Raw genomic sequence first — 26187 nt, 5'->3', positions numbered from 1 at the left:
TAGTCACAGGACACCAAGCACACATTCTGCCCTCATCATTTTCCCATCTTTAGAGCAGTGACCGGTATCACCTTTTCACAAGCACATGAGTTTCCGTCACCCAGACCTATGGGTTCTGAGAATACCCTAATTCCACCTTTTACCATACTGGGAAGCCTGCCCATCAGTAAAAATGTTTCCCGGCTCTGCTCATGAGAAGTGAGCCAGGGAAACTGAACGCCCAGGAGAGGAAGGAAGCTGATGAAGGCAGCAGGGCACCTCAGCCCTCACACGCGGGTCCAACCCTCAGCGACAGGCGTCCCCCGCCTCTGCACACCCGGGGCGCAACGAATCGCCCGGGCCACCCACCCTGCCCAAGTCCCATCTCTGTACACCCGGAGCGGGAGGAGCCGCCCGGGATACCCACCCCCTGTCCAGGGTCCCACCTCTGAACACCCGGGGAGGTCCGGGCTGCGCCGCCCGGGACATCCACCTCCTGCCCAGGCCCCGCCTCGGCCCCGGCTCTGAGCTCGGAGAGGCTCTCCCCGCGCAGCACGGCTCCGTGCCACCATTCGCCCCGCCTCGGCCCCGGCTCTGAGCTCGGAGAGGCTCTCCCCGCGCAGCTCGGCTCCGTGCCACCACTCGCCCCGCCCGCCGCAAAATGGCGGCCACAGCCTGAGGCGCTGCTGGAGCCGCCGTCCCCATTGGCTGGTTCAGAACAACCGGCTTACATCTCGGGCGCTGATTGGCCAATGCCCTGAGGCGGGCTCGCGCGGCCGCGAGAGGGAAAGCACGAAGCCACTGCGCTGAGGGCTGTGCCAAGATGGCGGTCGCGGGGATGCCGCTGACATGGTGAGCGCGTCTCCCTCTCCGAGCGGCCTGGCCGAGCGCGCCTCAGGCGCAGGCGGCGGACGCGGCTCCGCGCTGCCCCGCCGGGAGCAGGACGCGCCGCGGCCCTGGGAGAACGGGGCGGCTCCGCTTCCCGCCCCGCCGGGCACCGCCCTGAGGGCAGTGCGCCATTCCCTGTCCCGCCATGGGAACGGGAGGAGCGCGAGCGTTCCCTGAGGGAGCGGCGCGGTGTGAGTCCGGCTGTGCTCCCAGCTCTGCCCCCGGCTGAGGGGTCGTGAGTCCGGTTGTGCTCCCCGCTGAGGGGCTGCGAGCTCCTGGAAATGCACGGCGTGCCTTCTGGGCCGCGACCTTGTTCGTGTTTCTAACACGAAAAGCCTTGCAAATACGTAGTTCGGCTTTTTAACCCTAGACAGGCGAGGTGGGTTGGAATTAGTTTGTGAGGTAAGACGTAAATAAAACCTTTGCACGTACGTTTCACACTAGTTTAGGAAGGTTGGGACTGTATAAACCCTGTACACTGGAAAGGCTATTTAAAAAAGGAAAAAGGAAAAAAAAAAAGACAGTATAGACGGTCAGATCAGTGTAGAAGACAAGAACAACTCTGAACAATAAAAACCGGTGTATTTTTCTCAAAAATTCCAGCCATTTCAACCCAAAAGTTTATTTTCCATCCATGAACACGTGGAAGTATGAAATGCTCATGAGAATTTCTCTCACTGTGCCCAGAATTGATATCTTGTATTAATGAAATTCTTTTGAGCTGTGAAGAATATGTATTTTACTATTAAAACACCTAAGGAATTAGTCCATATGTGACTTCCATAAAGAGGAGATCTCAAACCACCGTGTAGGTAGCCTCTTTTTTTTAAAAACTCTTTTTTTTAAAGTAGAAATTAATTCTGGTTTTTGTGTCTCATGTGCAGATAGGGCCTTTAATTTTTTTTTGTTTTGTTTTGTAATATATTTTATTTATTATTTATTTATTTTTAGGGATGTTTCGCCAAAAAATGGCCAAGAAGTATTTTTCTCCCATGAACTTTATGGAAAATATTCCTTGTCTCCGAGCCTCTCAGAACTCTGGCATTTATCAAAGAGGTATATTATGTTATGTTACCATTTTGTGCTCTTTGTTCTCATCCTATGGATGCATACTCATACTGTTCTGGGGAAAGCTGCCTGTTGTCTGGCACACAAGAATTTGTCTAGCTGATGGCGTGTGCTTTATCTGTTGTGAAACCTCAGAAAGCAGGAGGGGTCCAGGTTGAGTCCTCTGGATTTTGTGTCTTAAGGGGGTGTTTTGGGGGTTTGGAGGTAGAGGTTGGGTTATTGGCTTTTGCTATATGTGGTACTTTGGTACCATGTATGTACTTTGGTATACATATGTGGTACTTGTTTTTTGCTTTCTCTTACATCCTAAAGAGGGATAAGTTTGACCCCTACCCTCTTAACTGTTCAGGATAAGGGATCTGGAACCCATGAAGCAGCCCTAATTCTGTTTAGAAATTCATGGCTGGCAGTCCGTTTCTTCTCACTTTGTAGAAGGGTAACAGCACTGTGCTTTGAAATCCTTTTTCCTTGTACCTTTTGGAAGTAGCCAACACTGTTTGCATAAACCTCCAGTGTCTCAGGTGCAGTGGAAATGTAATTCATTCCTTGAGTAATGAAGAAACTATAGAGTGCCAGCTGAACGCTGGGAATTGAAATTGTATGAAGATAGGTGGTACAGATAGTGTTGTTTGTGCAGTTTTAGTGTCCTTTTTATATTTTCTGAAGTTGAGGAAGTAGAATAACATTTATTTCCCATAGCGAAAAGTGTGGCTCATGCTGCTGGATTTCAGCAATTGGAGGACTGCAATTAGACTCTTGGTTTAAGAAGTTATTAAGGGGATAGGGAGGTGAATGTGACTCCTGGTGAATGAACCTTCACACGGTGAGGGATGGAGGTGGGAAACCATGTAAGTGGGGAATTCAGCATGTGGGGAAATAGTTTGTTCAAAAGGGGAATTACTGTGTTTTTATGAACTGACAATGAGAATGTGCATTTGAGGGGGATACCTGTTATATCACATGACTTTATCCCACATCTTTAGCTAGAGAGGGCTGTTCTGGTTCATCTCTATTGGAGCAACTTTCCTTGAATTGGCAATATATGAGCACAGCCATGCTGATTGGTACTGGTACCTCTGATACTGCTGTAGGACTCTTCCTTAGAAGAGTTTCTGCAGCAGACACTCAGGAGTTGGATTGTGTTCAGCTGTGTGCAGTTCAAGTGGGTTTACAGCCAGAAGCCAGAGAGATTGCAGCTGGAAAAAATCAGAAATTGATGGAAGTTGGTTGTGTGGCCATTGTCAGGAGGAAGAGAAGTTAAACCTGTTGAAGCAAGTGTGAAAGTAAAAGCTGGAGGATGTTTGCCAATTTTGGGGGGGTTTCTCATAGGTATTTACTAAAGTGTGTGTTCTCTTGGTATAGAAGCTATGAAGGAGGGTTGCTGATAAAATGAAGAGGAAAATTTAAGCCGTCAGCTCAAATAAAGTATAATGCTGTAAATATGGACAGAAAAGCTCTGTCAGATTATTTTGGTTTGCACCCCGATGAAGACTGTGACAGCACTGCATACTGAAATGATCTTGATGTGCTGCCATTTCATTCAGTGCTGAATATAGCCAATTTAAGCTGCTAGAATTTCTTGATGTTCCTACATTGGCATATCTGAGTCAGCATCTTGTTGCTGCTACAGCTTAATTAAATTTGCCAGTTTGTGCCACAAGGATGGACACATTCTCATATTTAGAGAGACAGCTGTGAAGTGTTATTAAGAACTGTGGATGTGATACTGCTTGGTTTGAATGACACTTGAGATGTTTTCTACTGCTGAAATAGTATCTTAAAAATATGCTTTTTCCAAGATCAGCAGTTAATGTTCATTTTGTTAGCCTTAAATATTTTCTCTCTTAAGTGCAATTATTTTAAATAGACAAGGGCTAAGCTGGTTGGCCTTTGTGTACTGGAGTTGTTATAAAAACCAGCTTTATGTTACTTCTTTGTTGTTAGAATGGCCATGCCCCTTGCCCTAGCCTAGTATTATTTTTGGTGATTGATTCCAGCATTGTTTAGAGTAGAAAATTAAATGCTTGATTTGTGTACTCTGTAAGAATGTCTGTATTGAAATTCTGTAATTTCTATTGTTACAATGAAGTAGTTTTAACTTCCTTCTTCTGCAGTGAAAGAAAGGCTTTTACTTGCTAAGTCTTTCTCCTTTACTATCTGAACTGACTTACAAGTCTGACATTTCTGAGCGCAAATGGTTTCTGAGCACTGGCCATCAGTGACTGATGAAATGTGCAGGTTCTTTACCTTTTCGTTAATAACCTGCATTTCCAGAACAAAGAATCTGTTTCATATTTAGCTTGTTTACACTGTTTTGTTAAAAGAAAAAAAACTACTTTTTTTTTGTTTGTTTTTTAAATCAGTTGCAAACCCACTGCTCGTACTAAGGGTTAGTTGGATTGTATAGGTGAAGTTTCAGAATAAGAACAGTCCAGTGGCACAGATTGGAATGGAATAGCAGTGTCTCTCAGAGCAGTTTAGGCTTGCACAGCTGCCTTTATTGTTTCTGAAAATTATTAGTGTTTATGTGAAAACTGCAAATTCTTTCATTTGTTACTTTTCTTTCAGAGAGGCAAAGAAAAATGTGGAGGCATTGGCAAACTCTTCAGAAAGCAAACAGACCTGTAGCATGCAGGCTACAGATTCACATGAGGTGGAGGCTAAAAGCCCAGCTGATGATCATCCTTTTCCAGAGCCCAGAATCCCCTATCCATTTACCTCTTGTTTGTCTGAGAAGGAGCAGAAAACATACTTGTATCTGATGACTAAGTTCTCAAAAAAAATAAACCATTTCCAAGTTAATGCAGCAAGTCAGAGGGAATTTTTCACGTATATGGTAAGATACGTACATATGAACATCGCAAAGGGAGTCACATGATTTTTTTCTTACAAAGAATTAAGAAAAAGGAGAAAATTGATTTTCAGTACAATTTGTTACAATTTGTCATAGTATTCATGGTATTATAAAAGGTAATAAAGGTTCAAAGTATTCAGGATAAGCTTTCTAATAGAAATTGAAAGTTTATTTGGTTATGGTTATTTCATTGAAATTGGGTGGGGGTTTTGTTGCTTTTTTGCTTGGATTTGTTGGGTTTTTTCCCCAGGGATCTGAACAACTACAGGTAAGTATAGATCTTTGACAGCTGATCAAAGAGTCCCCCACCCCACAAAAAAACCCCCTTTTTTTTGAGGAGGAAGTTAAAAATTGTCCCTAATGTGATATTAGCATTTCATAGTGGCATGTAGCAGTCTGAGATGGTGTTAGGCCATGGATACATTTTGCTGTGATCTTTGACAGCTGCCTGCTGTGGGAGCTTTGTTCGTTAGCATGGGAGGCTCCCTGTGCTGCCCTGCTGTGCTCCTACAAGGAGGAAAGCTCGAGTTCACCCTTGCTGCTGAGACTCAGCAATGTGTTTAAATAGGCCACCTTCATGTTGGGTGGGAGGATCATTTTAGTTGAGTTTTGTAAAATGTAATTAATCAGCAAATTGTTTTGAGCCATTGTATTTGGTTTCCCATGCTTCCTTATTAATGCTAATTTCTTTATTTTATGCTGTAACAATGGAAATTCCATTTCCAGGCACATCAGTAACTAGTGTGGTGTTGTTACTTAAAATTTCATGTGAAATTAGAGCTCAGATATCTTTGTGGCTTTGTCAGGTAAAATTCATCAGCTGTGTCTTGTAACCGTTCTATTTATAAATCACCACATCAAAAGAAACTTGTTTGTTGAGGATGGTGTTTTGTTGGTTTGGGGTTTTTTTTAAGGCAGAATTTTTTTTTTACTTAAGTGAAGCTGAACATTTGCCAAATTGAGCAGCAAGTGGAATCTGTTCCTTCCCTCGTATCAATACCTGTACTGTCTCTCTGGAAACTGTGCTGATAACATATCTAGCTTAGAGGATTCTGTTTTGTCTTAAAAATAGATTTTTCCTTCCCCCAGCAAATGAAAGAAGTAGTAAACAATGAAATTGCGGAATTTATGAAATTTGCCCAAAACGCTGCAAAAAGCTGCGCCCAGGATTATGACTCCATCTCTGACGATGCACTGCGGTATACTGAGGTAATTACCAATGCCATGATTAATTCCAGCCCTTCTTAAAAAATCATCTTGGAATCATAATTAAGGTCCTTAGGACTGCTCATGGGATGTGATGTTCCCTGGCCTTCTGCTGAATTCCTGTTGGGCTGAGATGGGGAAGTGGCTGTTTTCCTTATGCTGTGCAGCATGCTTTGGCCATGGTTCATGGGAACCAAAAGGATGTGATACAAGGGAAGTCACTGTTTTCAATACCGAAAAAATATTTCTTCGTCAAATAAATAAATTGCTTCTTTATATTTGGGAAGGGATAAGTCACATTTTAAGTATTCATTTCCATTAGCAAGTTGCTCATAGATATACAGTACTGGACAGGATGTTAAGCTTTCCTCCACAGTAGCATGTTATAAAGTCACTTTAATTAGAGGTTACTCAGGCTTTAATCATGACCCTCTGCAACACCATGCTGTGTTAAATATCCACTTTGATGATTCTAAGATCAAACATGGATGCAACTTCATGTATCATTCTTGGGTTTATAGCACATTTTGGAAAAAATTCCAGAGTTTTGGTTCATTAAACTTTCCCATTAGTGAGTTAACACAGAGTTGTGAAGACAAACATCTTGCTTTCTTTTTTTTTTCCCACTATATATTGGGATTGGCTTTGCAATTTTATATCTTGTCATCTGGTCACAAAATGTATCTCCAGACTTCAAGTCCTGTTTGTTGTTAATACCCTGACTAAAAAACTAAATAGAGGCACATATTTTGTTTCAATCAATACTTGCAGAAATAGCTTGTTCTAGTTACTAAATAAAAACTAAGTAACCTAAATACTTAATTTAAATATCATAGAAAATTATGTAGAGTAGACATGATAGCAAGTTTCAACACAAATGGAATCATCCTATGCCTTTACCTTTGTGACTTTTGCCTAGGCCTAGTGTAAACTGGGTAGTAACACAAAAAATACTACTTCCTCTAAAAGCCAAGATAAATAAACTAAAAAGAAAATAATTACCTGGTTTGACAGTTCAAAGTATACTAAACTGCATGTTTTTAATGATTGGTCTGACCTGTGTGCATACATTGTTAGCCTGGCATATCAAGGGCTGAGGAGAATCTAGAATATATTGCAGTTCTCAAACCAGTGATTGTAAGAGTATTAAAGATCTCTGCTGGTCTCTGCAAGTGTTTAAATGCAACTTGTAATTGCAGAAAAAACTTTCCAAAATTAAATTCTTACAAAAGATACAAATGCATAAATTACTTTTCTTTTTGTGTTAGGAATTGCTACGTGCATGTATTGGACATGTGCAGAAGTATCCAGAGTTTTACACCCTCCAGGAGATCACGAGTATCATGGGAGGAAAGTTTCATACTCAACTGACCTTTAAGCTGGAAAAAAGTCTTCTTGCAATGGTAATACCTTATGTACACATACTGGGTTTGTGGGATTTTTTAAATAAGTAAAATTACATCAGGATTGTGTTATGCAAGAGTTAGGGATTTTTTGCAACTATTACTCAGTTCTTGAGTTAGGGGTTATAATTAAATTTTTTAATTAAAACTTTAATAAAATTATTTTGGTGGTAAGGCTGTTAACCCTTTTCACCAGATGTTTGCCATTAAATGATTAATAGTATGTTTTCTCATTTGACATAACTTTATAATGCACCTGTGCAAATTCCTAGTATTTTTCCGTATAAGTATAAATATAAAAGAAGTGCAGTGTTGGGTGAGCATGATTGCTGTGAAAGCTGTTTTCTGATCCTGCTTGATTTCCCCAAGGGTACAGCACGACGGAGTAAAACAGATTTCCCTTCCATGCCTGTTCAGCTGCCCACAGATTATAGCACTGTCACATCTATTGTAACCCCAGAAAAAAAGGCTCATGTTATGCATAATGTAAGTAACCTTTTTATTGTCATTTTTAAGGGAGGTTTTTAAGACGGAAGTGCAATTTGATCCTTTTTATGCATTGAACAATTTTTAGATTGCATTGCACCATTGAACAGCTGATATTTCTGTTTGTGTTCTTTCACTGCCAAAATCAGGGAGTTTTCATTCTGTAGAACTGAGTTTTTTGACTGTTTATTCTGGGTAATTTTTAATCAGCTGATTTAAGGAGTTTTTTCCACATACCAAAACCCAAACTTTCAACATAAGCACTGTAATTTCAAAGACTCTTGCCGAAGAAAGGAGCAGAGGTGATGCAGGAGAATGGTATAAGCCTCAGGTGATGTTAGAGCTATAAACAGAGCACTTGTGATGGTGTCTCAGGTGGCAAAAAAAGAACAGAGCTGGATTTTTCTTATTCCTCCATGGTCCTCAGTGCTCCTGGGCTCCCATCATCTTCTTAGTCCTTGATGCTGTTCTTCAACCTCATGAGCATTCCCAGCCTCCTTCCTTCATGGAAATATGTACTTGGAATGTGCAACAATTTTGTCATTTCAGTGCTGAATTTTTATTCTTGATGATGTTGTATTTGTTTTAAGGTTCTTCAGATGTAACTGGTATTGAAACAACTCTGCAGTTTTAACCATGCTTTAGTGTTAGATGTCTTTATTGTGCTGTTGCTTAATTCATAAGAAGATCTGTAACATATATTTGTGAGTTAATCTGGTTTGGGTTTGTGTTTTTGCTTCAGTGCACTCCCATAGTTCATGATGATTTGAATTCCTATTCAACCTAGTAATTCAAAGATATAAAAATTAACTGAAAATACAAGTTGAAAAGATGAATTTGCTCATGCTGCAATATGAATGCATAAGATTCAGCTGAAAACCTTCAAGGGAGTTTTTTATTCTCTAATTTCATTTTGAAGCCTGGTGGTGTGGTAGTAGTTGGACTTTTTTGGGGGGTAAGGGTTGTATATATCCATTTTTATTTGGGTTTGGAGTTTTTCTTGTAAATTTAAATTTGTGTGTATTTCTTAAAAAATGAACTTTGAAAGAAAACTTCATTTTTCTCTTTAGGATATTAGTTCAGATTCAAATGCAGAAAAGCTTGCTTTGAAATACTGTCCTCAAGTTGTTTTAAGTAATCAGTCATTATTTACCTTACTGAATAATCATGGACTAAACTACAAGGAGCAATGGGAAATTCCAGTTTGCGTTAAAATGATCGCTGTTGCAGGTATGGATTTTTTTTTATAAAACTATGGGGGATTGGTCCAAAAAAACTGGAAAGCTGATCCAGGGTCATTTTATAACTTCCTACACTTTTTTCTACTTTGTTACTGAGAATAGTAACAACCTCTACGGTTACCACCAAAAACATTGAATTTGAATATTCAACTATTTTCCACCTGGGGAAAAGAGCCATAACAAAAAACCAGTTAAATATCAGTTAGATTAACAGTTAAATATCCTTTTGCTTTTCAAAACTGTAAGTTGTGTTCCTTGGAAAGAAAAACAACTGTGTGAAGCTGTTAAAATTATCAAGTGAGCTGACTAGTAAACTAAAAAAACAGAAATTCTGAGATTTTATGAAAAAGCAAAAAGCAAACATTTTGTGGTATTACAAGGGTCTACTTACATAATAGAATAATAAATGAGGAATGAATGTCCATGAAGATAATTTTTTCAGTTGCAACAGAAAATGGTTTAATAAACTGATGAACTCATCAGGCTGCTTTGCTTTAGTTGTCAAGCATTTCATCAGTAGTCTGAATACAGATTTCTTCCCTTACCTTTTTTTTTTCTTTTTTAACCACAGAACAGTTTATTCAAGTATTTATAATGTTGTGTAGGAATGTCCTTGTGTGCTTTTCACACCATTTCTATAGCAGACCTACAGATAGTAAATAAGCTATCAGATACCTGCAAAATGTACAAATTTTCACTTTCCAATGTGAAATTAAATTACTCTATCTGTAAAGATAATGCCTGATTCCTTTTGTAGCAGCATTACAGTTTTTAAACTTCAATTTTGGATCCAAAATTAACACCTAAAGGGCATTCAGGTTGTGTTAGAAATACCCAGTGGTTCTTGGAGGGTTTCTCTGCTCCTTCCTATTCCACCTTTCCCTATAACCAACCCCTTGCTTTAATTTACTTTTTTTCCTAAAACAGTGGGACTGTGTTCACCATGTTCCTTGGCTTTCTCTATTGTGATGGGAAGGGTATTGCTTTTCTTTTTGGGTGATTCATATGTAAGTGTGTTAAGGTGTAAACAGAGGTGTGGGGCAGCAGAGCCAGGACAGAGTTACTGATTAGGAGAGAAATAAACTGCAGCCATCACTTGGACAATGAGACTTCAAAAAGAATTGACTTTCAAACAAGGAAAAAAAAAGATTTTTTTTTTTTTTTTTTTGAAAACAGGATACCCTTGATGATATAATGCTGTATAGGAAGTGATGAATCCTCAGTTCTTATTTTACAAATTCTGTGTTTAGAACTGCATTTGAAATATGTTCAGCTGTTAATGTGGTGTGTATTGCTGCTGCAGGATCATCATAATTCACACCATATCTGGACATACTTTTATTTTCTGTTGTTAATGAATGAGAGGATCGTTTTTCATTTCTTCTTGTGTGAACGTGCAATGGATTTGACTGTAATTGGAAGTTGAAAGATTTATTTCTTAAATTATACAGTAGTCTTTCTTCCTTTCATTTAATATGTGCTCAATCTCTTTTCATTCTTGAAAAGGCAGCAAACCAGCTAAAGTGGTTTATGTTGATTCACCTCTGCTGAGAAAAGAAATGACAGTAAGAGAGAGGAATCAAATCTTCCATGAAATTCCAATGGATTTCCTAGCGACTAAAACATCTTACGTTTCAGTTTCTGATGTATCGATGGACAAACCAGCTGAGGACAACCTGTTTCAGTGGGATGTAAGTAGGTTCACCTGTTTGTGAAACAAACAAATCCAAAAACTCGTATTGCAATTTCTAGGTTGCTTTTTCTGTGATAATGAAGGAAAATTCAGGTGTTCTGTTGGTGGTTTTTCTATTGCTGTGTTACAGACCCTGTAAGAAAATGTCTGTCCAGTTCCTTTAAATGCTTCTACATGGGCATGTCAGCTTTAATGTTTACTTCACTAAAATGTATGTTGATCAGTTTACTACAGTTGAAAAAGTTCTTCTCTTTGGAAAGGCCTTTCAACTCACATGGCTCAAGATATTGGAAGTTAAACAAGAAAAATTGTTTTTCAATTACTGCTTCTCTTTCCTTACAGTCAAATATGGATGGTAGAACAGTTTTTGTGTTTTCAATTCGGCAATGTCTTGTTTCTTGTTTTGTTTGATCATTTTGGGGTTTTTTAATATTATTACTTTCTCATCCCTGTGTTAAGGTGTGTTCTGATACCTACCAGTGCAGGACAGTTCCTCTTCCAGATGACACAGGGATGGACTTCGATGATGATGTTACAGAACTTGAAACTTTTGGAGCAACTACCAAGCTCTCAAGAACTTCTAAAATGGAAAGTACTTTGCCTGCAGTTAGTAACACTGCTAAAATTTTATCTCATGGCCTAAAAATGGGGGAGAAAAATTCATCCACCATAAACAGTGGAGATAAAAAGGAGAAAAACACCCTTTCTGAGCGAGAGGGTTCAGCATGTGCCAGCATGCAGCGTCTATCATTAGATGACATTCCATGCTTCAGCCCTCAAGAAGATTCACCTTGTAAAAGCTTCCAGTCAGTGGAGGTAGGACTGAGCAAAGCACAGCATGTCATGACCAAGAAAGTGTTGGACAATGAAACAAAATTAAATCCTCCATCTAATTCAGGGAGCTCTGAGAAAGAGCCTGATGCTGCCCAGAAAAAAGAGACTTACACTTCTTTATGCAGCAGTGACACAGATGAGGAGCGTTTGGTGATTGATTCAGAATGTAAAACCACTGCTTGTTGCACACCAGCTATGCCAGCCACTGCGTCTTGTACCTCAACAGAGACTGCCAGCTCTCCTTCCCCTGCCCAGAGTCCTTTAGCAAGCACCATTGACTGCTCAGATACCATGGATCAGGGAAAAAAGTCCTCCAAGAAACGTACAAGAAAGTTATCCAAAGAATTGGATCCTGTCGGACAAATTTTGAAAATGCAAACTGAACTTCTCAAGTCCCCTTCCCAAAAAGCTGCTGAGCCAGTGGTGAGCTGTGATAATTCTAATGCTGTGCCAGCCCAGGTGCCTCAGTCTCCCAAAACCTTGGTGACCTCCAGCACAGAAACTGTGCCTGCCCCAGCCTCCAATCCCACCGGCTCCTCTAGAAATACCTGGACCTGGCTTTTTGAGGGAGTGCCAAAGAGTAAGTGTGCTCATTGTGTGAGGAGAAAATCTGACGGAAAACCCTTTCTATTAAGAATGTGGCAATAGAGCATCTGTTACATTTACTTAGAGATGTGACTTCAGCTGACAGGACCTTCTGTGAGAATGATTGTCTTGCACACAGAAGGGAGCTCTGGGAGCTGTTTGTCCACAGAGATGAATGTGAAATACTGGTTTACTGTAGAGAAACAAAAAGTTGCTATACACAAGGGTTTTAAGCAAGGAAAGGAACTCATTTGGTAGCAGAATGAGTTATTTTTGCATGGAAATTCAAATATTTGAGTAATCTGGTCTGCAAAAGTAGTTTCTTGTCAATCAAAAATAGAATTATTTTACTTTTTTGTAGAACAAAAATTAATCAATGATGCAATTAAAAATGGAAAGAAAAATTGAAATTTCTATGTCTTAAGTTTTGAGCCTCATGATTCAGTTGCTGTTGCTTAACTCCTTAGCACTCTGTCCCAGAAGACAAAGATTCACTACAAGCCACCTCTCCAAGTTTTCAGGCCATTGGCTGGATATTGAATGTATGGTACACCTGGATCTTAACCTAGAATTACAAGTTGTGAAGATCCCAGGGACCATGGATTTGGAGTTTTCCCACAAATGCCCAAGTTGCTGCTAAGCTCTGTACAGCTGAAGTTAGAATGTCTTTATTGTCTTAGATAGACTTGCAGGAAACCATGAGCTACATTTATACAAGAATGTATAAACAAGAAAGTCTCACATTTGGAGTTCTCTCTCTTTGTATGAGAAACCTAATGATGTGGTGTTATTTAAAAATATGCTCTTTAATAGAGTGAACATTTCCCAAATGTAATTATTTTTAATTTTTTTAATATGTCAGCAATTCTTTTGTGCCTAATGAAGTAGTTTCCACTCCAAAATCTTAGGAAACAAAACAGATCCTAGGGCAAAAAAACCAACCCTAAGCAAAAAACCCAAACATTAAAACCTACTGCAAGGGAAAAAAGTCCAAGCTCGTAATTTTCTAATTTATTCATTTTCTGTAGGAAAGCTGCCAAGTGAACTTCAGCTGCTTGAAGAAGATCCTTCAGAGTATCAAGCACCTGAGGAAGGCAATGTTGTGTATAAGCTCTTCAGTTTGAATGATCTGTTGTTACTCGTGCGTTGCAGTGTGCAGAAAGTCAAGTCACTGCCACGATACCAGAAAAAGAAGAAAGTCCAAAAGGTAAAGATCTTGTTCTCAGCATTTTTTTTTGTTTGTTTGTTTTTTGTTTGTTTGTTTGTTTGGGTTTTTTTAAACAGTTGTGTTCAACTGGTGTCTCTCTCTCCTTCCCTTGATAGCATTTGTGTTTTCACTGAGACAATTGGTACATTTAATTGGGACTCTGCAGTGTCTCTTCTGTTAGTAAATATTTGCTGTAGCAATACAGGGAAGAATAACTTGTGATTTCTGTAAAGCTACTTGATTAGAAGATAAGTAAGTGTCATTCTCCATTTTTTACTACAGTAATATGCCTGGGCAATAATACTCATGCAAACTAATGTCAGTTTGAACTATTCTTAAAAGTTCGTGGAGTAATTAGGGGCTTGGCCCAAGGCTTTGAGAATGTTCATGATCATAAATACTTTGAAGCAGGATGCAGCCTTGCTATCATGCCTAGTTAAGCAGAGAAATAGCAGAGAAAATGAGCAGCAGAGAGCACAAAAAGAGATTCTATTTGTTCTGCTTGAAAATACTATGGCATATCTTAGCAAATAGTTTCTCTCATGGAATTAAGTGGTTTGAATGCAGCTACAATCGAAATATTCCTTGCAGCATCAGGAGAAGGAAATTTTATTCTGTAGTTCTCAGTAATTTTTTACTTTGTAAAGAGTCCTCTGAATCATTCAGTAAATTTGTTGTGGTATGTCCCTTCTGAGAATCCCAGAATTACAGCAGGCAGGTGTTTTGTGAGGTGTTTATGCTTTGTTGAAATGGAAATAATCACTGTAACTCTGATTGCTTACCAAGAGTCTGTGCTCAGAATCTTATTTTGAAGAAATCTCATCTCTTTGCTATTGATCCACTGCTCATAAATGCCTGGGAATAACTGCTTTGTTCATTATTCAGAAACCAAGCACTTGGCTGTTACGTTTTTTTGATTTCTGCTGAAGTTTAAACTGTGGGTTGCTAGTGAGAAAGATGGTTATGTTTTCTCTGTTAGTGTTAATTCTCAAAGGTTAGCCTCTGATTTCAAATGAGAGTCCAAGCATTAGGTTCTACTATCAAGTGAGATTCTGACAGGAGTGATAAATGGAAGAATTCAGCTAATAATAAGCAAATTAGAAATGTCATGTGTTTTTTCTTGAATTGATGCAGAGGGCAGTAGAGCACTGAAGTGTAAACTTCAAATTAATGTAGTCACATGGAAAGATTACTTAGTAGTAGGATTTTATTATTTGTAGAAGCTTGCACAGGCCTTTTTTATTCTTTTTTTTTTCCCTCCTGCCTATTTCACTTTTCTCTATATAAAATCTCTGTACTTCAAAGTTTGTACTGTGGATTTCACAGAATGGGAACCTTCAAACAAAATCTCTGAAATATCTTTGTTGCTTCAGCTATGGTGGAGGACTATCATTATTATAAACTACAAAATGTAGTTAAATTGTGGATGTTTTTGAACAGTGAGTGCTGATTTTTCTTTTATCTTCTCTTTTTCAGCTGACTCCCATATTCCTGTTGCCAAAACTAGGATACCAAGCCTACTACGGTGTCGAAGCTCTTACAGAAAGTGAAGTGTGTCAGCTATGGACACAGAGTATGCTGCATTCTGAATCCTCATTTTATGTTGGTGAGTTCATGTGTTGAGTTTTTGCATAAGAAACATGTATGTGTGAGTCTTTGTAGAATAACAGGAGAGGTTCATATTTATTCAACGTATATTCCATATGTCCTTTTTTATTTTAACCTTCTGATTTTGTTTTTCGCTTCTATCTTTAGTAAGCCCTTTGTCTAAAATTTCTGCTGGGTGATGAATGAGGATATTCCAACTTTGGTTTTAGGTAAATTGTATCCATGTCCTGTAGAAAATGCTGTATCAACATTTTAAAAGTTGGGAAGGTTTTAATGTCTATTGGGATATATGTTGTGTAGAGAAATTAAAATGATGCATATAAAGAATGTGACCAGATTATTTTAACAACTATTTCTATATATGGAGAGCTTTCTGATACCAATTATTTTGCCATTAATAAGATTTTGAAAGGGGAGATTTGCAACAGTGGTTAGTTGATATTTAGAATATGCTTGGCACATGCTGCTGAGTGAGGGAAATCCTGTTTTTACAGTGAGTGAATATGCTGCAGTGGGGGCTGCCATGCTTTCTTACAGAAACAAATCTGGGCTTCAGGGTTGTTATGGCAGCAGTTGTGGCCTGTGGTTGCCTAACCTTTCCACCTGTGCTCTGAATTACACTTTTGCTGTTGTTGGCTCACATCAGAATGCTATTTTAGAAATGCTAACTTCCCTGTTTTCCAATTTTTACATACAAACTATGCAAGCTACCATAGAAATATAAGCATTATGTGAAATCTAATGTAATTACCAATTGCCTCTTAGTCTGCTCTCCTTATTTAATGGAAGTTATGTTTCTAATTTTAAACTTTAAAAGCCATATTTGATGTGGTTTTTCCATTCCTTAAAAAAATAAAATCCTCACAAGGAGCAAATTATGTCTGCAGTTCTCTATTTGTACCTGTATCTGAATGTACAGTACAGAAGCATTGCTTATCTTTATTTTTAACAAGCACACCATTATACTGAGGATATTCTGAGTGTATATATTGAGTATGTATTCAGCATACTGAACTGCACTGCAGTTGAGCTCCCTGTAGGAAATGTTATCAAAGTTTTTATTAACATTTCCAGAGTGGCAAGCAGTGTGAGGAAATAGTGAACTGTGGAGAGAGGGCTGCTGTGTTTGTTAAGTACACAAAGTGAAGGAGTGATTGTCTATCTAATCTGCCATCAGTTACAGGATACTGAAGGTATGGCTTGCGCAGGAGTTTGCAGACAGCTCATCCAGCCAACACCCCTTTTTATGGAGGCTCTTGGGAATGCAGGAGAAAGCAGGCTGGGTGTGCAGGCATTGTTCCAGACAGCCACAGAGCCCTCCCAGCACAGGTTTCCTCAGTTGTCCCCTGTAGGTACCTGCTGGCTGTGGAACAGGCAGTGCCCTGGGCTGGCAGGCTGCACTGGTCTGGCCTCCAGCACATCTCTGTTCCTGTGCTTGGGAGAAAGTGTCCATGGGATTGAGAAGCACTGGTTATTCCAGTCATGTTTGTTTGTCAGCTCTTGGGTATGCTCTTTCCAGCATCAAGCCCTGGGGTGCACAGGAGTTCTCCTTTTGTAGTCTCTGAGGAGGTGCAGGATTGCTGTGGGTTGTCACTGTCCTGCACAGTAAATGGGTACTCCCAGCCTGTGGGGCAGATTCTTGGTACTGCTGTGTAGTTTCTAATAGAGGTAAGTACAAAAATATATGTGGCAGTGAGTATCCATTCTATGAAAGAGCATCTACTGCAGCTTTTAATAGGAAACTGTTATCATATTTTACTTGGGGAGTCTTTCTCCTCTTGCAGAAATATTGCAAGGTGAAATTCTGCTTTTCAGTTTTTATTTCTAAGGGAGCTGTGAAAAATGAAATGTTGCAAGTGTCCAGATTTATTCAGAGGGCTCTTTGCAGCAGAGGGCTTTGTCCTGAAACTCCAGGGACAGTTCTCTGAGGGGGGTGATATCCTTATGTTATGGGCACCTTAAAAAATGGGGTGAATCTCTCATTCTCTGTCGTTAATCTGGTATCTGATAGTAAGACTACTGCAGTGATCTGTTCAGTGTAAAGAGAAAGGCAGAGAGCTTCTGAGATCAGGCTGTAATTTGAATTATTTTAAGTGAAATGCTGTGTTCAATAATAAAAGAATTTTTAAATCAAACATTGTGTAAAGCCATAAACTTTGTGCTCTTTTTAAATTTACCTCACAGTATGAGTGTGGAAGTACAGAACAATGTGGTTTGAGAACTGTGATCTTGACTAACCCAGTACCTACAACTTGCACTCTTGTTCAGACAATTAAGCCTCCAATTTTTAAGTTTTGAGCATGTAGCAGACTTCAGTGTTAAATTGCATAGGTGTTTTTGGACCTTGAAAAAGCTTTATTCACTGTCTCAACCATCTTTTGTATTGCCAAGTAAGCATGGATGAAAAGTTGTTTGGACTTTGGTCGATGCCCTGTAATTGTCTGGCGGTGTTGTGTGTGACAGAGGGAGGATCTCAGCTCGGTGATTCAGCAGTGCTGCCAGCTCAGGGGATGAGACAGAAAACAGATGTGTAGCCATGGCCTCCTACAGCAACTGTAGGTGGTGACAGGAAGCTGAATTTTATATTTAGGATGTTCTCAAAGAAGGTACTGATGGTTTGCAGAGATAGCAAGCAGCGATACTATCATCAAAGAGCGCTGTCTTCCTTGTGCTAGCAAAGCACCTGCCTTGGTTGTTGATTTAAGTCCCCTTGCTACTCAGATAGGAAATCCTCTATCTGCAAAGGCAGTAATCTCTGGGGCAAGCTTCCCAAATAAGGCACTTGTACTTGATCAAAGCAGTAAATAAAGTTGTGATAAGCTTTGCTGATTAATGGGAATGTTTCACCCTGACCATTATTCACTTGTTTGCATTAAGTGCCTAAGCAAAACTTTCTGCAAGAATAGTTTGCCTTCACTTGAATGGAATAATATTGGCCTTTAAATTATTTGAAAAATGGGTTGGAAAAAAGTGTGTAGTATATGGGTAACTTACTACACAAGTATTTTCAGCCAGTCCCTTCTCGAATATAAGACATAGTTCTGTCAATTAGGTGGGAGTAGTTCATAGATATTTTGTAATTTTTTTTTTCCCAGTTATGTTGTCAGTGAGAAGTCTCTGATTTGAGGAGAGGCTGGTGAGAAATACAGAACTCAGACTTCATTAAATTCTTTTTTAATAATGACTGCAAGTCTCTTTTCATCTAGTCAGCACTGCAGAATATTAAATTTAGCTGCTTAGTCTTGCACAAAATCCTGATATCAAGAAAAATAACAAATGTAGAGTGTTTAAAAGAAATCAGTTGTCCTGGTGCATTTTTTAAAATTTGTTAAAGCGAGAGTTATTGCTTAGTCTTCTTATACAGCACATAAACTGTTAGTAATGGATAGCTTGCAATGTGAAATGCTTTGGTTTAGCAGTTTTAACTGTGCAATTGAAACATTTACACTTCCTTAGAGAGCAGATTTGTAGTAAGACAGTAAATTTCACTGAGTAGGCTGTATTTTATTATGCTGCCTTTTCCTCATCCTCCTTGTGGGACCTGAAATAGAACAGATTTCTGGGGAAATCTCAGCATGAGAAAGGACCAGAAGGCAAGGTAAAGTTGTCAAATCTATGTCCAAGCCATGCTGATGATCCTTATTGCTCATCAAGTGAAATGTGGGCTAAACTGTCCTTGGCAGCCTTTATTTTAAAAATGTGATGAGGAGAGCTTGGAATTGTTGCTCCTCGCTGTGTCAAAGACAAATAGTCTTTAACAACTTGCCATGACCAAGGCCTGTGTTGTAAACTGTAATTTTTCAGGTGAGGAAGGAGAAAAAATCAAGAGACAAAGGTCAGAATCCCCAGAAAGTCATGCAATGTGTCAGAATAGAAAAACAAATATATTAAACTCAAAAGTGAATTTGTTGTAACAGATCAGCTTTCAGGATCTGTCCAGTGAGGAAGCAATGTGACAAGTATCAAATGAACTTGAGAAGATACAAACTAACTGATGAGATTAAAGCCCTGGCAGAATAAGGTTGTGTATCCCACACATCACCCAAGATGGAAGGTTTGCTGGAGTCAGGGGCATCTCCCTCTTTAGAAAGACAGTCCAGGCACAGATGTCTGTACATTTTACTCATATTTACAGCAGCTGCACATTTTACTTTCTGTTATGGTGCAACGTTGATAAATACCTTTCACTGTTCTATGCCAAAAGAGCAAAGGTTTTTATCTTTTTACAAAGGCATTAGGTCTCCAAATTATGCTCTTACATTTGTTTTGTTTTATTTTTGGTGTTTTAATTGAATTTCTTTTTTCAGGACATATTGATGCTTTTACATCAAAGCTTATTATGCTAGAAAAGATTTCTGCAGAAACTTTAAGAGAAAAACTTGGATTGATTAAGTGAGTATTTTTAGTACGTTTTTTAGCAATGAATTTCAAACCCTAACAAACCTTGCAATTTACTACTTTTGCTTTTTTTTCACAGACCTGCAAATTCATTAAATATACTTCATCATATTTTGAAGAAGGTGTCTGAGTAAGTGCTCAATTCTTGTTCATTGCGTTTCTTTGCCACATTGCCTAGCTCATCCTGTTTCTTTTGTGGGAATCTACTCTGATTTTTGTTTCTTCATGTATATGACTATTTTACAGGTTCTCTTAGGTCTGTTATAGCATAATGCAGGACTGTGTAAAGTGTGCTTGGCATTACAATGTTTGCATAATGGATGCAGAAGAATAAGAACTTGCAATTTTTGAACCAGTTTTTCAAGAGAGGAAACTGGACTCTTAGGAACTGAGTAAAGAGTGCACAGCAGTGAGGTGGAATATTGTGTATATAGGCTGACATGTAGAGTTTGGGCATTTGGGTTTTGGTAGTCTTTTTGCTTGATTTGTAGAAATAACATTGTTTATGTTCACTTCTGCTTGCCTTGACTTACAGCCACATATGTCTTTCTCTGTACGGCATTGCAACCTTTCTCCGGCTTCTTTATGTAGCTACCTCAAGGCTTTCAGACTGCAAGTGCCTTTTAATTATTTGTGAAGCAGGTTTCTTGTACTGAGAGTGAAGCCTCTTCATTCAAGTTGCAGAGGAGTTTTTCTGCACTTCATAATTTCTGTAGCTTCTTGACTTGTGACTGAGATTTTTGATATGGGCAGTTGATTGACCTTTACCTTCCTGAAAGCCTGTTTCATTCTGTGTGTACTGAAAGCTCATCTGTTCTTTGTGTCTGTGTCCACATGGACATTGTTCTTTGCAGGATGATGCTTAAAGAATTACAGTTTGCCCATCGTGGGTGGTTTTCAGTGTATGCTTATATGTTTAGTTGAATACGATGCCAGTCTATACATTGTTGATAAATTAGCACATTATGTATACATTATAAACACATTCATTAGTAGGCATTTATCGATACAGTTTTATTCGTGCTTTCTTGTGCCCAGTATTTTTATAAAACAGGGACTAAACATCTAAAGATGTTTTGCTTTTGCATTAAGAACGTATTAGCTATCCTGATTTAAAAAAAAAACAACAAAACAAATAATAGTTTTCTTTTTGAACTTTTCTCATTGTAGTTTGGAGGAGGGCTCATATTTATTGACTCATGCTGCGGGAGATTCCTCAGTTGCAATTTACAAGAGTTGTCTTGACAAGACCACAAGATCATCCTATAACTTGCACAAAGCTCACAGTGATCTGCCTGCTGTACCTGCCACTCTCTCAGTCCCATGGGTACCACTAGACCCCAGCCTCCCTTTGCCCTACCACATAAGTCATGGAAGAGTTCCATGCACCTTTCCACCTGCACCCCAGCAAGGGTGGAAACAGAAGGTCAGTATCTCACTTGATGGAAAAGCAGATTAGCAGTTTAGGAATAATCTATTTCAGCCCCTTGGGGTATAGCTGGTGTAGTTATCTGTCATCTTTGGGTGTCAGAAATTTTTTGTGAATCCATCCTGCTTTGTAATTTATGTTGGTGAAAAAGTGATGCCTATCATCCTTTAGAAATATCCCAAAGATCCTGCTCTCATCTCTAATATTTTTGAGGTAATATATATGGCACTTTAAAAGTAAGAAAATTTTCAAGCATTGTTTTTCTTCAGCATAAACTGTGTAAAAGCCATGTGCTAACTGTGCCCAGCTTTGTGCACTGTGAGATGGTTTTTAGTCCCTGTTACATGTTTTAGCCACATCCTGACTTCATATGAGGACAAAATTATCGTGCATCCGTTCCTAATTATCTTGTGCACTTTGATTTCTGCCAGAAGGAAATGCAGGCACGTAGGCAGGGAAGAGGCAGGATTGGGCACTTCTCCCTGGTGACTGGAAGACCAGCTGTGCCAGTCCAGATGTGGCCTGTGGGTCTGTTTGAAATGACGTGAATTAGAAGGCAGTTGTCTGAATGTAGTCCTGTATGATTGTGCTTAATACAGATTTAAGGTTATTAATTCTGGTAATTCTAGTTCGGTTTTCTGAGTTGCTTTTTTCAAATTCTCTCCCCGTGTGTGTAGATGTCTGGGGTGAAAGGACAATCGGACACACCCCATCAGGGAAAGCCAGGAGCAATGGAAACAAAAGGCGAGCCAGCTAAGCCTGTTAGAAACGAAGGTGTGGCTCCGAAGAAGCCGAGGAAGAATTTCTGCAAGCAAAGAAAAGTGAAGAAAAAGTGGAAAACCAAATTCAACAAAATGCAACTGAAGAAGGAATAAGCCTGGAGAAGAATAAGAGGAAACAAAAAATCAGAGGCTTTCTTGCAGCTTCAGAGGAGCCAGAAGACACTGGCAGGGGAAATGGCTCCAATAGCTGAAGCATTCTCTGAACCTTTAACCCTTTCGGGCCTCAGGGGGCATGTTTCAAGGGAAAATCTCAAATTCAGTCAGAGAAAAAAAGCAAGTGGTTGCAGCCACTTGGCTCGTTATGGGGGAAAGAGTATCTGCTGTTGGTCTGGTTATGTTTTAGAAAAACTGCATCTTGAAGAGTGAAGCAGTGGCTGCCAGCAACCTCGCATACCATGTAACAAGAAAAATAACTTTTCAGCTTTCCTAATTTTTCCAGATTCACCACAGATTTTTATTCTGATATATTTTAAAGATACATTTTACTCTGTGCATTGTGCATAAGGGGAACAACTTGGAGTTAATTATTTAGGTTTTTGGCACATGGTGTCTACCAGCTTTTAAATAACTTAGATAAATATATTTTTCTTTTTAGAATGGTGTTACAAATGAAGAACAAAAGCTGTGTTTATTTGAATTGTAAGTGCTATAAATTTGCATTAGGAAACTTACAAGTACAGTGAAACAAGTAAAATAGTAATGGGAGAGCTGCTTTTTTGCATGTTTAAACTGCTGTCACAAAAAATGCAGAGGTCTTAAAGGTGTTCTTCCAAGTTCTTTGTTTGGACTGAGGAAGTTACCAAGTACAAACATCTGATCAAGCATTCTTCTGCTCCCTGGGACTTGACAGGACATGTTTCAGTGTAATGAGGATAAAAATAAACAGAAATTATTTACTGGAGTACACCTGTTAAAAAATCCTGAAGGTAGGGATTTTTTTTTTAAATCAGGCTTCAGTAATGAATGTATATTAAAAACTTCTTTGTGAAATACAAAGCATTTTCTGATGTGGGTTTTTTTCAACTGTTAGATATATTTCTATAAGTTATTAAATGTATTCTTTTTTTGGACCACTGCTTGTTTTATCTGCAGTAATAAGTTATTGACAAGCTGAACTGGTGTTTGTAATTTACAAATAGTTTTGATTCAAAATCCTAAATGCTATTAGTGGCTTCTCATAATAGGGATGTTTTAGCTATGAGTCATTTTTGCCAGATAACTGACTGTCTGGAGGATTCAAAGCAGTTTTCAGTTTGTATATATAAAACTTCTTGCCAGATTTGTGTGGAATTTGGTTTCCCAATGCAGTTTCATATGGCAGAAATGGTCTGCTTGCTCATCTGTCTCTATGCCTGTTACATTACACTGGTATATTACTAATAATAGTGTAGTAATTGTAGAACTGTAGTGGAGCAGCCTGTGCTGCTGCTTGGCCTTATCACATTGTGGCTGCAGGAGTTCATCTTTGCTAAGGCTCATGCAATTCTTGTTGGGCTGGTCATACAGGCTGTCCAAGTCTCTCTGAATAGAGGCTCATCTGTCCCCTCCCCTGAGTCATCTGCAGACTCAGGGAGAATTGGTTCTATCATGTTATCCAGCTGATACAAAAATACTGAGCAGTGCTGGACCCCGAGAAGCTCTGTCTGTGACCACCTCAACTGGTTCAGCTTTGAGCTACAAACCACTTCACTAGAAATGGAAGAAAGCCTCTGAGAACAGAAGGTGTTCCATGCTGTGTGAGATGACTGATGGAGGTCTGGTTCTCCCCATTCACTGGTGTTGGTTAGGAGATGAAATTGATGGCTTTTGCTCATGTTCAGACATGAACATTTTTGGAGGACTGCAGGAGGAATCCTGACCTGGCATTTGAGGTGACTGGTTGGCGTATGTGCAAAACCACACAAGAACAGTGTCTTTACCAGTTCTTTATGTGAGTGTGAATAACTGCAATGGGTTATTGGCTGTGAAATCTGACTTTTCTTTATTTTTATAGTAGTGAGAGTTTTTAAATTTCATTTGTACTATGCACTGATAAACTGCTTCTATTCTCATATGTGACTGGCTAAATCTCTTCACCTTTTCTGTCCAACTGCAAACACTTTTAGGAATACAATAGAAGCTGTCTATGTAAAATACATTAGGAAAAGATGTGCTGTATTTTTTCTCTTCTTCTAATGTAGCCTAGCAGCTGGAAGCACAGAAAACTGGGACCAAGTGACCAGTCATCCATTCTGGTGCTGAAAGGTGGGAGATGCCAACAGCAAGGGACTCTGCCCACCACCATGCTGTGAAGTTCAGTAGCAGTTATTGAGCTGTTTAAAGAGGTATTTCTTTTGCTTCTGATTTGTTTGCCCTCTGTTGTAAATAGCAGCCTGTTTCCACAAGAATATAAAAGTCAATTGAGGTGTAGTCTTTCAGAATGCCTAATGCTAACCTCCATTTAATAAGCTTGCTTTTAGTTCTGCTGGTAGAAGTTGCACCATTTTCACTCTCCCCCTGTTGAAGTCTGACTGGATGTGTAACTTTCTCAGCTGCTTCTGTGAGAAGTAACATAACTAAGCTCCTTCTTTAATAAAATATGTCCTTTCGTATAAGTGTGGGTACAGTCCTTCCCAGAAGCACTGTCATTGCTTGGTGTGTTAAATTTCTCAGTACTAAAAATACATTTGCCTTTTTTTTTTTTAGTTGCTCTTAAAATATATTTTTCTACAGAGATTCTTAAACTTTGTTTGCAAGTTCGAATTCTGTTCCTGTATGTCCAAATCATTGCACTAAAATGTTTTCTAAGATACATTGTTGCATTATATATCTCAAATTAAATTTCCTTCTCAATGCCAGAAAATACCTTTGGTGTCCAGGTGACAGTCTAAGCATAAATCATTTGAATTACACTGTATTTAGTGTAGATGGAATATTGTCACTGACAAAAAGCCCTTCTGAGCCTTATGAAGGTCTCCTGTAAATAATCTCAAGGCTGCTCTTACCCATGGCTGTTTCTGTAAGGTGAGTAGTCCCCATCTGCTGCAAGACTGAGGAGACACCATTGTCATATACCTTGCTGAGGGAATTTCTGTTGTTTTTATGGAACTACAATCTACTGCCAGTTTTTAAATTGTAGAATAATTTAATGTAATGATTATTAAATAGTATCAGTCCTAGTGCAGCCTTCAGGGCTTTTTTCGGTATTGATACTTCTCTCTTCTGCTTATTAGTGAGAGAAAAAAAGAAAAGGCCTGAAAGCCCCATCCTTCCCCAAAACAGCATGGTAGCTTTGTCTGACATGTAACAGTAGAGGTAATAGAGAAAAGAGTCTTGTTAATTGGTATTGATTAAAATAATTTGGTAAGTGTTAAAAGAACAGTGTCACTTGAAACTCAGCATTAAAAAGAATAAGGTAATAACTGTGTGGGGAAGGGAGAGGCTATTACAGACCCCAGCAGCATCTCTGATTCTTGAAATGAGATAGAGCAGCCACATCCCTCTGAGTATTCACAGCATGTTTTTACAATTGTGCATTTCCTATTTTTGATAACCCTAACAGAAGAAAAATATTTGTTTATTTTTCCTAACGGGCAATGTCCTTGTCCAGAGGAACCAAAAGGAAAAGGATACTGATACCATTGGCCAAAGCTGTATAATCCAATGTATAGGCCTCTTTGCTTCCTTCAGCATGATGGGGTAGTTCTCATTGCAGTGCATAGAGCCAGCTGCTCCAAAAGTTGCATTTTGGATTCACTGAAACTTACTCAGAGGTACTTTCCTCAACAGTTTTTTACCTGTGCGTGAGATTCCTCCGTTGTATGGCAGCATGAGTGGCCAGGAATGTCACCTTACCTGCCTCAAGAACAAGCACATACCACAAGCTTCTCATTTCTCAGGTACTGCCAAGTGAATACAATTTGGGAAGGAAGAAAAGAGCAAGCTCTACCATGGCAGATATTATCAGAATTCTTTGAACGAAGGTAATCTAGAGTTTTAAAGCAAGTGTAAGTTTTTAATAAACCTTGATATACTTTTGAGTGTTTCAAGCCTTTTGACACTCAAGGTCATGCAAATGAAATTGTATTACTAAAATTTTACCTTGAAGTGAGAGCTTCCTGTCCATTCCCCACCACTGGTCCAATCCTGAATTCTTGGATCATTTCAGGCTTTTAGGAACAAATGGCTTCAGAGAAACAACAAACATGAGACTCTGATACTCTAGTGATGCTGGTAACATTATCTAAATGCAATCAGTCCTTTGCTAGCACTGCACTGTGTGAGCACTGTGAGAATAGTTAGATTTGTATGTTTAGGTAGAAAAGGAGCTCATTAAGTCCTCCACAAAACAGTGTCAAAGATGATGAAGTAAAGCCAAATGAAGACTCTTTCCTGTCTATTCAACATATACTAAAGGTGTTCCTGGGGAGGTCACAGGGGTACAAATACCCCTTCCTCTGCACAAAGTCAGAAGGTTTGGGCATTTCCTTATGAAGACTTTTTGTGATCTCAGAATAGACTTCCAGAGTTTATACATAGGTTTGTGT

At 39.1% G+C, this 26187-nt stretch overlaps 1 protein-coding gene and 1 long non-coding RNA gene across 13 annotated transcripts in view; one reads left to right on the top strand and one right to left on the bottom strand.

Annotated features, from left to right (window-relative positions):
- LOC146432818 (uncharacterized) overlaps window positions 1-561 on the bottom strand; it is a 65141-nt gene extending 64580 nt beyond the window's left edge. For all 6 annotated transcript variants that reach the window (XR_014854336.1, XR_014854335.1, XR_014854331.1 and 3 more), the window contains exon 1: window positions 426-561. This is a non-coding gene — a long non-coding RNA (uncharacterized LOC146432818). The remainder of the gene's footprint in view (window positions 1-425) is intronic.
- Window positions 562-728: 167 nt separating this feature from the next.
- On the top strand, window positions 729-24249 carry ICE2 (interactor of little elongation complex ELL subunit 2). Of its 7 annotated transcripts, none has more exons than XM_085070834.1 (15): window positions 729-831; window positions 1819-1923; window positions 4504-4771; window positions 5879-5998; window positions 7264-7398; window positions 7768-7884; window positions 8955-9114; window positions 10632-10816; window positions 11278-12232; window positions 13266-13444; window positions 14921-15050; window positions 19360-19444; window positions 19530-19580; window positions 20621-20876; window positions 21557-24249. In XM_085070834.1, the coding sequence occupies exons 1-15, from the start codon at window positions 803-805 to the stop codon at window positions 21752-21754; spliced, it is 2973 nt and encodes a 990-aa protein (XP_084926960.1). In that variant the 5' UTR covers window positions 729-802; the 3' UTR covers window positions 21755-24249. The 7 variants fall into 7 exon arrangements, 6 of the variants coding, with proteins under 6 accessions (XP_084926960.1, XP_084926965.1, XP_084926966.1 ...); XM_085070837.1 differs by lacking the exon at window positions 729-831 and adding an exon at window positions 1104-1246 and having other exon boundaries at window positions 21557-22734; XM_085070838.1 differs by lacking the exon at window positions 729-831 and adding an exon at window positions 1112-1269 and having other exon boundaries at window positions 21557-22734.
- The last annotated feature ends 1938 nt before the right edge of the window (window positions 24250-26187 follow it).

Source organism: Lichenostomus cassidix, chromosome 10, assembly GCF_008360975.1.
Source record: "Lichenostomus cassidix isolate B80296 chromosome 10, HeHo_3.0, whole genome shotgun sequence".
Taxonomy (NCBI): Eukaryota; Metazoa; Chordata; class Aves; order Passeriformes; family Meliphagidae; genus Lichenostomus; species Lichenostomus cassidix.
This window is presented reverse-complemented; position numbering and strand designations above follow the sequence as displayed.